Genomic DNA, 14,301 nt, shown 5'->3' with positions numbered 1-14,301 from the left:
TTTTTTTTTTTTAAGATTTTATTTTTGGAGTGCCTGGCTGGTTTAGTCAGTGGAAGGTGTAACTCTTGATCTCAGGCTCGTGGGTTTGAGCTCTTCACTGGGTGGAGAGATTACTTAAAAATGTTTTTATCTCTTTATTAAAAACAAAGAGGTTGCACATTCCACCGACTGAGCCAGCCAAGTGCTCCTGGTTAAGAATTTTCAAGGTGTTATTCATTGTTGCTGGTTTTGTCTTGTATGTAGTACACAGTTCTGAACAGAAAGAGAAATACCCTGCACTGGTGTTAGAATCAAAAGAAATCAGTTACCTTTTCTGGTTTATGCTTTCGGTACATGCTGCAGTTGTAGTTAATTGCTTTGTTTCTTCCCATGAGTCGTCAAAGCCTTATGCATCATGTTTTTCTGCTGTTATATATCATCCAGAAACAACTGTAAAGGGCCCTAATGCCATACCAAGGTGAGCCTGGAATTCTTTCCTTTATATATCTTTGGTTCTTTTGCTGTTATTGTGGGATATTTGCTCCTTACAGCCTCCCGTGCCTACATCCTCTCTTTCCCCTTTCTCTGATTCTCTGGGCTTGCCCATTCCCCACCCTCCCCTCCCAACTACCATTCGATGAACCATTTACCTTTTAAAAAAACTCAACTCAGAGGGCTTCTTTTCTAAAAATTCCTTCAAGCCTCTTTTCTTATCCTGCCCCTCCTTTATTCCTCTCGATGTTACTTGATCCTGTGTACCTACATCCTACAGTTACTGTTGTATGTTACAACTGGTTGTTTGCATTTTTTCTCTCTTAAACCTTAAGTATCCAGTAATATCCCGTCATTTCATGTGTTTAATCCTATGGCCTGATATGATGCCTGTTGAATGAATTAAATGGAGATCTGCAGTGCTGAGAGACAAGGAGTTTAAAATAATTTGAGTAAAGGCCTGAATGGTTTTAGTAAGATTTCTTGCTTCTTTCTGCCCCCCCACCCCGACTGTGTGTGTGTGTGTGTGTGTGTGTGTGTGTCCAGATTTCTGGACATGTTCTAGATAGGTGAGGCTGCCAAGTGTCTGTGCTCAGATCAGTGGCTCCTAAATACCCCAGTCATTAGCATGCTGTAGCTAAATCTCATGCAGATTTTATAAAGGTGTAGTGCGTTTTCTGATTCAGCGAGTCTAGGAGGAATCTTAGGATTCTTTTTATTTTGTTCATTTTAAATACACTGGTTATTTTGATGGGCAACCAAGTGTGGGAACCACAGCTTCAGGTAACACGGTGTTTTAGGGTATGGCTGCTTAGGGCAGCTGCTTACGAGCGTACCAAGTTTCTTGTTTTTGATCCCTGAAGGGTCTAGCATGCAACTACGGAAATGAGAACACATTTAAATTAGTCTTGCTCAAGGTGTTTCTTATTTGAGTTTTGATGAATTCTAAAGATAGTGACTATTTAACCTCTTTATTTTTTTATTATCATTTAAGGAGTGTTCAGCCTTGGCGTTCCTGTAGATGCTCTCTTCTTTATTGGTAACCAGTTGGTGGCTACGAGTCATACAGGGAAAGTGGGAGTGTGGAATGCTGTCACTCAGCACTGGCAGGTCAGTTTTCACTAAAGCATATTACAGACAGTGTTTCTGAAACCCATGCTGATTATGCATTGACTTCATTTTTGTGGAGTTCATAGTGTCTGTTTTACTTATTTTTTAACTGAGGTATAATGACATACGCTATATTAGTTTCAAGTATACAGCATAATGATTTGATAATTTGTGTACATTGAAGAATGATCACTGTAAGTCTAGTTTAACATCTTTCACCAAATGCAATTACAGAATTTCTTTCTTGTTATGAGAATTTTATTTATTTATTTATTTATTTTTGAGAGACTTCTACAAAGTGCAAGTTGGGGAGGAGCAGAGAGAGAGGCAGTTAGCTTTTTTTTTTTTTTTTTTTTAAAATTTATTTTGAGAGAGAATGAGAGAGCATGAGCATGACCAGAGAAGGGCAAAGAGAGAGAATCCTAAGCAGGCTCTGCACTGTCAGTGTAGAGCCCGACACGGGGCTGGAACTGAACCAGGGGCTTGAACTGAACTGTGAGATCATGATCTGAGTGGAAATCAAGAGTTGGAGGCTTAACCAACTGAGCCACCCAGGCGCCCCTTATCTTTTATGTTTTGACTCCCTTCACCCACTTGGCCCACCCTTCACCCCCTGCCTCTGACAAGTACCATTGTTGTGTGTGCTGATTGGTTTTTGTTTTGTTTTGTTTGCTTATTTGATTTTAGGTTTCACATGAGTGAAATCATAGGAATCTGTCTGTCTTCATCTGATTTTTTTCATTTAACATAATGCCCTCAAGGTCCATCTATATTACTGTAAATGACAAGGTTTTTTGGTTTTTTTTTTTTTTGTGGTTGAGTAATATTCCAATATATATGTGTGTGTGTGTGTGTGTGTGTGTATACATATATATATGTATATATATAACATGTTCTTTGTCTCTTCAACCATGGAAGGACACTTAGACTATTTCCTTATCTTGCCTTTTTTTAAATAATGCTGTAGGGAATATGGTGGTGCCTGTTGAGTTAGAAATTTTGTTTACTTCTGATACCCTGAAGTGGAATTGCTGGATCGTATGGTAGTTCTGTTTTTAATTTTTTGAGAAACCTCCATATTGTTTTCCATAGTGGCTGTAACAATTTGCCTTCTCATCAGCAGTGCACAAGAGATCCCTTTTCTCCACATCCTTGCCAATGCTTGTTATTTCTTGTTTTTTTTTTTTTTTTTTTTTTTTTATAATAGCTCTCCTAACAGGTGTGAGGTGATAACTCATTGTGGTTTTGATTTGCATCTCCCTGATGATGAGTGATATTGAGCATGTTTTCATGCACCTGTTGTCCATCTGTATGTCTTCTTTGGAGAACTGCCTATTCATATCCTTTACCCATTTTTTGGTTTCTATTTTTGATTACATAAAATACTGATTTTATTTATAGTGGCAAATTTACTTCTAGATACAGATTTGATTATGCTTTGAAAAATGTTAGGTTATCTTGGAAAATGAGTTATTTAAACTGTGGTCTGACATTTCATTTTGAAATGTTTTAACTTCCACTCTTTGGGAACAGTAGTCCAGGCTAACTTCATTTCCTGAGTAAAGCTCAGATGTTTGTGAACATGTGTAGCCTGTACAGAGAAGATGGTAAGCTAAATGATCTCAAGTTCTTAAGAGGAACAAAAGGGTAACTATAAAAGAGTTAATGCCTGGTTCTGAAGGAGAGAACAGTCTTAAGTCCTAAAGGACTTAAGCAGAGAGTAACATGGTTAGATCCCTGTTTTAGGAAGGTAACAGTATTAATTGCTATGAAAGCCAGGCTGGAGATCAGGGGAGTAATCTAGCAAAAAAGCAGAGAGATTTGACTAAAGGCAGTGTTGATACAGATGGCAAAGATGGGCCTATTGGAAAAGCATTTCATAAGCCTTTCTAAAAGTAGAGGATTGGTATCTGGGTTAGGTGTGGAAAATTGAAAGAGAGGGAGATGTGTTTCTAGTTTTGGATTCCTAGTTTTGACAGTCAGGTGGATAGTAATAAGTTGACAGGGAACATAGGAAGGTAAGCAAGTATGGTGCAAAACAGTGTGAGGAATAATTAGATTGATTACATATGTTTACTGAGATTCCTATAGGCATCAAAAGGCAGGTGTTCAGTACACATTTGGGAGTACCCCTTTGGAATTCAGGAAGAAAGAAAGGGCTAGAAAGAAGTATTTTAGAAACCACAACGCTTCTGTGGTAAATGAAAAATAAGAACTGATAAGGTTTTCTGTTGAGAGGATGTACATAGGAAAAAAAACGTTAGAAGTGTTGGAAGCATTAACATTTAAGCGGACAAGATAAGGAAACCAAGAGCCAAAGGAACATACACGATTGAGAATAACATTAGCCTAGGATATGATTTGCAGATATATGTTAATTAGGTTTTATTTGGGGAAAGCCAGATTTTGGGAACTGAAGAATCAAAGGATCAGGGATTAGACACAGCACATTCAGAGTTAGCTAAGTTCAAGAAGTTTGATGGTGAAGGAAAGCAGGGAAACAAAGTGGTAGCGTGAGAATCAAAGCTAGGTGGTAGAAAAGATGTTCAGTGTTTTATTTTTCTCTCTAGGATGAGAGAAGCTTGAGCATGCTTCTAGTCAGGGAGGGAAGTTGTCCAAGAAAGCACACGAAGGGTGACAGAACGGAGATGGTTTTTGGTCCATCGAAGTCAAGAGTACAAGACATGTAAAACAGCTTAGAGAGTTTCACCCAACAGAGACTAGAGATCCTTCCTTCCCTGATGGAAGAGTAAGGATGGAATATTAAAGAACATAAATTCATTGGAAGAGAAAGGCACTGGTAGTATGTATCAAGGACTGCAGAGATTATAAATTGTACGTTTGTAGTGGACCTGGGTGATAGAACTATGTGAGTTTCTGCATTAGTGCTCAGTACTGGGAATAAATAGGAGCAAGAGAAAAGAAAACAGTATTGGTCTCGTCCAGGATCGGAGAGGTAATAAAGTGGATATGACACATCAAGGGATGAGAAAACATAAAGATGACAATGTAGTTGAAATCATGAGATCAAGAAGTAAGGAAGTGCCAGGAAGACAGAGAAGGAGGCAGGAATGTCAGTGGACTAGAGGGATGTTAAAGCAGATCGATGACTTACCAGGAGTGAGAGTTGTTGGGAAGACAGGAAGTTGAGGTCAAAGATTTAATTTAAGATTTTGGAGTTGGGACAGTTCTCCGTGATCATTATGTTGAACTGACTTGAAGATGAAAGTATTGGAAATAGGGCTCAGAACTGTAAGGATTATCAGTTCAGATGCTAGGATAGTAGTAGAGAATACGATAGAAGTAACCTGTGACCCAGGAGCCCAGATCCCCATTAGAGGGATTGGGTTGATCTGGAAGTTCCAGTCTGGGCAGAAATGGTTGAATGTCATGATGAGTTCAGCTTGTGGAGCAGCATTCTTAAGATCTTATGGCCCCTGAGACACGGGTGCGATGGTCGGAGAATGAATGACTTCCAATGAAAAGGGTTAGAATCAGAGAAAATTAGGTTTTATGTTAGATGAGGGATGGAAATCCTGTTTGTGGGGAAAAAAAATATTAGCTAGAGTAGGCCTTCCATATAGGCCCAGCAAAGGGTATTGTGACCGTTGTCACCGTAAAAGTGATGGGCGAGGGAGTGCAGGAAAGGGCTGGTCTCAGTGCCTCTGAAGCGTAGGTCGAAGAAAGTCCATCAGAGATTCTTCAGCTGGTGATTTTTCTGTAAAGAGGAATGTGAATTTTAATCACGCACGGAAGGTCTGCTTTCACATAGGTGATTTGACGAATTATGTCAAATCTGAGCTTTTAGTGGGTGGAGGAACCTATACTAGCTATGCCATAAATTTGGGTTCTTAAAGGAACATGCTTCTTTATTACCTTTTTTTTTTTTTTTTTCTCTTAAGCTTTTAGTCCCATGTAAAACCTGATTCTTGCTTGGTACATGCGTGAATTGAAAACCGTATCTGACAAAGGAGGTTTGTTTCTACATTTCAGGAAAACCCTGGGAAAGTTGAGCATTCAGCAGACAAGCCTTATAAACCAAACATGAATTTCCCTGTAGTGTAGAGATAGCATGTAATGAAGTCTCAGCATCTGCAATGCAGACCTCCCCCAGATAGTTCGGACCCCAGGCTGACCCGAGTGCTATGGCGCTGGTGGAGTAGGTTCTCATTTGCCTTTTAGCAAGTTCTGCCCGCGAATAACACACAAAGTATGCAGGACCACTGTTGTATATTCAAAGTTGATTTGAAGTATTTGAATCAGATGATTAAGACTGTGTGTGTGTGTGTGTGTGTGTGTGTTTGTACTAAAAGCTGTTGTGAAATTTTTGTTCGTGTAGCCACTCTTATTATGACAGCCTCAATAAAAATTTAAGGAAAATTTTATAAAAGCATTGTATCTGATTTGGGTAAAAAAAAAGAAAATTTTGTTTAGTGCCTCAAAGAAAGAGGCATTAAGGAAACACCCTTTGATAATCAGGATATTCATACTTTGAAGGGGAAACACTGGAATGAAATACACATCAGCAAAGAAACTGATAGGCTGGTAAATCTAAATAAGTAATGGATGAGGGTAAAAAATACTACTAAAAATGATTATCTAGGTAGAGATTGTGGTTGAAAGATTCTAGGGCCCTTGTAGTACTTGAGAACATAGATTGATATTTTTTTAAGACATTATTTTCAAGTTGTATATCATTTAATTTTGTACATAGAAATAATGATAATCGTGTGCTACATTAGGAGAGAAAATCCACTTCCATTGTAGATTTGTGACCATCATGACTGAACCAAATACATTAATCAGTATGGTTTCTCAGGTTCTTGATGTGGAATGGTTCTTCATTCCACAGAATGACTGACTCTTGCTTATTCTCAGAGAGAAGAACTCAGTCCTAACTCCTCTGTAACCTTACTCCTCCTATGCTTTCTCTGTTCCTCTTGTACTGAGGGGCAGACATGAAGGAAAAGCAGGATTTGGATCAAGGGTTGCAGAAAAAGAGGTTGTAGAACGTTCTAATCTTAGAGCCCTCCTTCCCAGAGAACCAATGGTAGAAATGTTTGCCTTGGATGTGACTTGGGAAGCCACTCTTTCACTGATAAGGGGATCTAAAAGGTGAAGAATCTCATGCCCTTATCTGTCCCCATCCCCCTACTCCGAAGATTTTGGGGTAGGGGTTGAAGTTCTTCCTGGAGTATTGGAACTAAAAAAACGAACTTGGTATGAGAAAACTGGTCATTGGTGTTAAGGCAGCCTTCCTTCCATTCTCCAGATGCCTTTATTCTTATCACTGAAAAGCTCTCAGTATTTACCTGCTATATAACTTGTTGGCTCTGATGAAACAGAAACCCTGACCTGAGTTTAGTGCAGAGGTGGGGGCTGGGAGATGGTAATTGAATCTTTGAGATATTTCCCTGTAGGACACAACACCAGAAGGTTCATACAGGAATTAGCGTCAGGTGCAGGCAGCTTTAGAGGAGTCATTACGTCCAATTTTCAGCTTTTGGTTAAATTTGTTCCTTTTATTTAGAAGGGATCCAAATTATGTACTTATATACTTACTGTTTGGTTAGATATGGCCCTTCCTCTGCCTAACTCATACTTGATTTGTTTGATTTTCATGCTTCACTTCTTTTCTCTAACTTTTCCTTGATCTTTGCCCTTTTCCCCACACTGGGATTGAGATGAGAGTCTTCCCTGCTCTCTGGTGTTGCACACTCTATTTTAGTGCCTCTCACACTGTGATTATCTTGTTTTCCTTTCCTGCCCTCATGTTTGCAAGCTCTTACAGAGCAAGTGATGTCTCACATCCCTTATCCAGTCCAGTTACTCATTCTCTCGGGTAATAACTGATACATGAGAAATAGCTCATTTAGATGTCATCTGTAAAAAGTTTCACGTGCATTTCTCACCTGGCTACGCATAGGGAAGATTCATTTTGATCTTACTTATTGCCACTGCTCTAAAAATATTTTTTGTTTGTTGCTTTGTTTTCTGGTAAAATTATGCCCTTTTCTTGTAGTGCAAATACAGACAGTTACTAATTTTTAACTAGACTGATTTGCTTGGGAAGCTGATTTTTATATTCTAGTACTTGAAAACACAAAAGGTTAAAGGAACTTTTTTGTCTTGCCATTTCCTAGGAAACAGAGGTCTACAACAGAATGAAGATAGAGAATACCACCTTGTCAAAGACATGGTGATAAATTATCGAGGGAGCAAGTGCTATTTGGCAATCAGTCTGTTTTCTAGTTCTGTCCCTTACTATATGAATTTGGGTAGGCCATTTAATCTCTTCTATAGAAGAGAGAAGGAGGAAGGAATCTTGTCAGATTATGCCTTCAGCTTTAATGCATGCTCTGAGCTCACAGCCTGTGCAAAGAAAAGAAATAATCCATTGGAATTCTGATAGGAAAGTGCTGCTGTTGCAAATAATTTTTTTTTTAAAGCTTTAAAAGGAACTATATTGACAGTTCTTCACAGTTCCCTGTGGGAACTAAAGAAAGTAATTTTCTAATCCCTATTTAAATTAGATATTAGTGGTTTGTTTGTTTTAATTTCATTAAGTAATCTCTACACCCACTGTGGGGCTTGAACCCACAACACCTACATTAAGAGTCGCATGCACTATGGATTTAGCCAGCCAGGAGCCCCTAGTGAGTTTTGTTGTTGTTGTGAAAAGCATCTAAACTTTAAGGAAATTGAGCAGTAAATACAAATTATAATTAATATCTAACATCTGGTTATAATCTTCCTACATCAGGTTCAAGATGTTGTTCCTATAACTAGTTATGACACTGCTGGCTCATTCCTTCTTTTGGGATGTAACAATGGATCAATATATTACATCGGTAAGCTTATGGGCATTTAACCCTGGTCCTATTTTATCTGAGTTTTTAAAAATAAAGTATTGCCTCCTTTAGTTTTAAGTAGATGCACTATTTTAATATTATTTAAAATTTTTGTTTTTTAGATATGCAGAAGTTTCCTTTGCGAATGAAAGATAATGATCTTCTTGTAACCGAGCTTTATCACGACCCTTCAAATGATGCCATTACTGCACTGAGCGTTTACCTCACACCCAAAACAAGTTAGTACATGGCAACGTTCTGAAAAGTTCTTGACAGTTTCTGAGAATTATGTTTATTTATTGGTTTATTATGCTAAAACCAATCCAGTCCTTTCTAAGAGCTGCAGTTCTAAGAGTATCATCTCTACTAGTCTGCAGGTCATGTTTGTTAGATGTTGAGGTTAGACGTGACCATTAAACAAGCATAAGGTGAGGTGGGAATAGAACTTTTCTTCTTCTGAATTATGTTTAAGTCATATCATCACAGTATTGACTCAGATTATTATTTATATATATATATTTTTTTAATGTTTTATTTCTAGGAGAGAGAGAGACAGCGTGAGCAGGGGAGGGTCAGAGAGAGAGGGAGTCACAGACTCTGAAACAGGCTCCAGGCTCTGAGCCGGCAGTCAGCACAGAGCCCGACGCGGGGCTCGAACCCACGAACCGCGAGATCATGACCTAAGCGAAAGTCGGACGCTTAACCGACTAAGCCACCCAGGCGCCCCATCAGATTATTAAAAACATGATTTGCACATTTACCTTCCTGTTTACCCTTAGCTGATTTTGTTTTGAAATTAGAAGCTTTCATTTTTTTTCAACTGAAAACAAGAGGGTTCTTAGACTGTTAATCTCTTTTGGATATTGCCTTGTTTCCCTGGGAAATCTTTAATTTACGTTATGGGAAAAGACATTTTATTTTATGTTTAGTATCTGTAGCTTTCATTGGCTTTTAAAGACTATCGTAGTGAAATTAACAAATCTTTAAATTAAGAATTTTTAGGGGCACCTGGGTGGCTCAGTCAGTTAAGCATCCAACTTCGGCTTAGGTCATGATCTCACAGTTCGTGGGTTCGAGCCCCGCGTCGGGCTCTGTGCTGACTGCCAGCTCAGAGCCTGGAGCCTGTTTCAGATTCTGTATCTCCCCCTCTCTCTGAGAAATAAATAAAACATTAAAATTTTTTTTAATTAAGAATTTTTCTATTTTTATATTATAGATTGAAAGATAAACATAATTGGAAATTGAAAATTTATCTATAATGAAAAGAATTCCAGAAAATATTAACGTGTGTCCAGTAATGTTAATAGAGTTGAATGTGTTGCTTGTATAAAATCATAATTTTATTGAATTCATTGAAAGAAATCATCATCTTTAATGTGAAATATTCTAATTTATGCAGATGATTTTGATTTAAATTGTAGTAGGACTTCAACTATTATGCTAAAATGGGTCAGCAAACTGTCCTTTTTATTGATAGTCTTACATATGGCCATTGGCTGCCTTTGGGCAACAGTCAACAGAGTTGAGTGCTGATGACAGACTGTACAGCATGCAGAGTTTAAAATACTTGCCAGCCAAGTATTTCTACTTTTACAGAAAGTTTGCTCACCTCTGCTCTAGAATGAGATGTACATTTTAAAAATCTAATTAAAAAGGGAGGAGAAAACTTCTTTTGCAGTGTCAGGGGGAGAATGAAGTCACTTTTTAGGTTATGAGAAGTGTTTCCTTTGGTTTTTTTCTTTTTTGATTCAGATAGTTTTGGTGAGTCAGGAAGAATAACTATTAAAGCTAAGAGGTTCTCTATTTGTGAACGTTTTTAAGTATAGAGGCCACTGAACTCCATTCTGTCTTTAAATAGGTAGTAGAGTTTGGGCACTTTTAGTTTTTTTGTTTTTTTTTTTAATGCTTATTTATTTTCAGAGAGACAGAGAACATAGGGGAGGGGCAGAGAGAGAGAGAGAGAGAGAGAGAGGAGGAGAGAGAATTCCAATCAGGCTCTGTGCTGTCAGTACAGAGCCCACTGTAGGGCTCAAACTCAGGAATCATGAGATCATGACCTGAGCCAAAATCAAGAGTCAGATGTTTAACCGACTGAGCCACCCAGGCACCCCTGGGCACTTGTTTTTTGTTTGTTTGTTTGTTTGTTTGTTTGAAAAGCCACAGGTGAACTTGACATGATGAGCTGTACATGATTAGAAGAGACACCATAGTAAGTATGATGTAAGCAGTGTTATGGGTGTATTTGTTTTAGAGCTAAATATTTTGAATCTGTTAAACAGTGTCTGCGTGATTATTCAAGGAAAATTCAATAATCTAGCAAAAGTAAAAGTAGGGATGCCTAGATGGCTCAGTCAGTTAAGTGTCTGACTTCAGCTCAGGTATGATCTTGTGGTCTGAGTTTAGCCCCACTTTGGGCTCTGTGCTGACAGCCTGCTTCAGATTCTGTGTCTCCCTCTCTCTCTGCCCCTCCCTTGCTCATGCTCTCCCTTTCTCTCTCTCACAAAATAAATTTTAAAAAAATTTTAAAAAATAGAAGTAAAACACATGGTCGTCTAGACTAGAAATAATATGGAATATTGCTTTAAGAATACTGTGTTGTATCAGTGGTATTCTTAGCATGTCAGATTTACTAATTCTTTAAACATTTATTAGGGACCTACTGTGTCTCAGGCACTCTGTAAGGATGATTGTGATTCAGTCTCTGCCAGTAACAAATAGAGATAGATAGACTTGGAAATAGAGGAGTTAGCATGTTACAGTTGCTGCGATAGAGCATAAAATACAGCCCGGGGGACAAGTGAACACATCTATCTGGGAGTGACGGTTAGGAAATGACGTGTAAAGGAAATCATGATTTGAAGTTAGGCAGGGAGGTCTTAGGGCTTCTGGGCTGAGCTGGATGTGGGGACTCAGAAAAACACTGCCTCTTTTATCACTGGGCAGTTTTCTTTCTGTCCTCATCTGATATGCCGCCTTTCCACTTGGACCTCGTGCAGGTGTGTCTGGTAACTGGATTGAGATCGCCTATGGTACGAGCTCCGGAGCTGTGCGAGTCATTGTTCAGCATCCAGAGACGGTAGGGTCGGGCCCACAGCTGTTTCAGACTTTCACGGTTCACCGAAGTCCTGTTACAAAAATCATGCTGTCGGAGAAGCATCTTGTATCAGGTAAAGTGAGGAGTGTGCTCATGTACCACCTTGCCTTGTGGGTAATTTTCCAGACTCTTACAAATGGAAAGAATGTATATATCTGTAAACTTAGGAAAGAGTTAACCGTATCTTTTATTTATTCTCTATTCTAATATTTTGTTCTCATGGCATGTTTACTTTAAAATATTGATCATAATCCTGTTGAGATGGATTAGAGAAGTTTTCCAAGTATGAATTTTATATAAATTTGGTTATATTTTCTTAAGATTTAAAACTAAAGTTGTAGATTTATGTGTGTATTTGTTTGATCATTTTCTAAAAATATTAAAAACTAGTAGAATGTACAAAGAGATTATTTGAAGAGAATTATATTTCTGTGAGTTTGTTGTTTCTTAGTCATAAAGTTTTTTTAATATAGATACTAATTAGATACTGTATTAAAAATGATACGGATTTGTAAGCTTAGGGAATGTGACAAAGTATAATGATCACAGAGGAAAATTCCATTGACAAGGTTCATTTTGTATGATGGTTTCTAAAAGGCTTCATTTTAATTTAATTTTGAGTCATATGTGTCTGTAGAGATTGCTTTTACATTAAATCTTTTGTAGATCAGTTCCTGCCTAACTTAAACTTTTTATAAGCATCATTTTCATCTATCAAGTTTGTTTATACGAAGACTACGTAATATTAAAGGTGATGCATCTTCCCCTGATCTCCATTCTGAGTAAACTCTAAATGGAGCTGAAGTACCTTGTCCATGAATGGATGGACGGGTGGGCGGGTGAGTGGGTGCGTGGGTGGATGAGTGTGCTTTAATTGTTGGAGTATAAAGTCTAGTTATTTTGAGTATAATTGTACCTCCCTGAAATAATCAGTCTCCTCTTTAGACTTTCATAAAGCAACTTGCCTGCCTCACTGAAGAGAAGAGTTTTTCTCATGCTTTTGCTTGTTCGTCTTCTTTTGTCCAGTGACTAAGTGGTGGATTGCCTCAGAGCTCTTTCCTAGATTCTCCATTCTTCCTTGCCTGTAGTTTTCCTGAGGAAGTGAGTGTTCTCATCTATATGCCAGTGAGTCCCAGACTTTTTCACTTTGACCATTTGCAGAGCTCCAAACTTGTATATCCGGTGCCTGTCTCTGGTCATACATGTCATTGACATGTCAGAATTAACCTGGATGAATGGTACTTTTGTTTTTTCTCTCAGAAGCCATCTTTGTACACAGTATCACCATCTGCTCATCAAGCTGAAAACCCACAAGTCACCTTTGATTCTTTCCTTTCACCCACACAGACCTGTAATCTATCAGTAAGTCCTTTTAGCTTGGCTTCAACATATGTCACAAATCTGATCATTTGGCGTCCATTGCTGCCAACTTGGTAGCTAAGTTTATTTCTCCACTAGATCACTGAGCTCAGTTTTTGGCTGTTTCTGGCTCAACTTTTTTTTTTTTTTTTTTTTTAATGTTTATCTATTTTGAGAGAGAGAGAGCATGTGTGTACGAACGTGAGAGAGGGGCAAAGAGGAAGGAAGAGTGAGACAGCTCCGTGCTGTCACCGCAGAGCCCCATGTGGGGCTCAATCCCACTTACCGTGAGATCATGACCTTAGCCGAAATCAAGAGTCAGATGCTCAGCCAACTAAGCCACCCAGGCACCCGTCTGTCTTGCCTTTCTATGGTACATATTTTTTATGGCACATAGCATCCAGAAAGATCTTCTAAAAATGTGAACCATGTCTGATTCCCAGTGGCTTCCTAGTATTAGTAAACTCATAGTGTTCTTCCTGTTATGAGTCCTGTGTTCTTTTCAGCTTCTTTTCCTCCCTACCCTTCACGTCACTTTTCTTACTGCTCACAATGCCCTAACCCTTTGGTTTTCCGATTTCTTAGAAATGCTGCAGAACTTTTACACTTGTTCTTTTTATTCGAATAGCTTGGTTATCATCTGTCTCTCTCTTGTAGAATATAAGTTTTACAGTAGCAGAAGCTTGCCCTGAGCATACTTCTTGACACATGAAAGATGCTGAATAAATGTTATGTAAAATGAGGTAATTTGATCCTGTGAGAAAATGAGATGGTTTTGCCAGGTTATTGTGATGACCACACTTAGACTCAGCAGTAATTGCTATCATTTTGATGGTGATGATGTTATTGCGGGATGCGACGCCAGAGAACTACATTGTAAAATCTGCATTTTAACATCAAATATTTCATGTAGGTTTAAATTTAAATAAATTTGTCAAGAAAAATGTCCAGTTGAGCTAAAAATGTGGAGTATTTTCTGTGTGCTCAGTTACATCATTCTGCCACCTGGTGGTATCAACATGAATGTACTCATAGTCTTTTCCCGATAGTCAGTTTTCCTGTCTGAAATAAACCTGTAATGGTTATTGTTAACAAAGTAACCATAATTGCCTATTGAATCAGTTAAAAGTGCTTAAGATGTTTTCTTTTTTTTTTTTTTAAGGTATTTTTCCAAATCCTAGTAACCTTATTAGTGAAATAGGAAATTATTTTCCATTAAGCTGATAAAGCAGCCTAGAACTAAGTGTCTCCCTTCTCACCAGAAACTGACATCCTGAGACAGGAGAATTTTGTTATATAAGTAACACCTGTATACTTGGAATTTTTACTGCTATTTGTCAAAATTAAATTTCTAAAGTTTTATTTAAAATATGCAACTGTGGCATTTTACCCAGTGAGAAAGATGTATATATAAGA

General features: G+C 38.1%; 1 protein-coding gene across 2 annotated transcripts in view; it reads left to right on the top strand.

Annotated features, from left to right (window-relative positions):
* KCTD3 (potassium channel tetramerization domain containing 3) overlaps positions 1–14,301 on the top strand; it is a 59,811-nt gene that overhangs the window by 34,220 nt on the left and 11,290 nt on the right. For both annotated transcript variants that reach the window (XM_039223520.1, XM_039223519.1), the window contains 4 exons: positions 1,466–1,581; positions 8,345–8,432; positions 8,555–8,671; positions 11,429–11,599. In XM_039223520.1, the coding sequence (XP_039079451.1) occupies positions 1,466–1,581; positions 8,345–8,432; positions 8,555–8,671; positions 11,429–11,599 (492 nt within the window). The remainder of the gene's footprint in view (positions 1–1,465; positions 1,582–8,344; positions 8,433–8,554; positions 8,672–11,428; positions 11,600–14,301) is intronic.

Source organism: Hyaena hyaena, unplaced genomic scaffold (genome assembly GCF_003009895.1).
Source record: "Hyaena hyaena isolate Hyena2069 unplaced genomic scaffold, ASM300989v1 scaffold_1361, whole genome shotgun sequence".
NCBI classification, from domain to species: domain Eukaryota; kingdom Metazoa; phylum Chordata; class Mammalia; order Carnivora; family Hyaenidae; genus Hyaena; species Hyaena hyaena.
The sequence above is the reverse complement of the archived record's forward strand: the minus strand, read 5'-3'. Positions and strand labels throughout refer to the sequence as shown.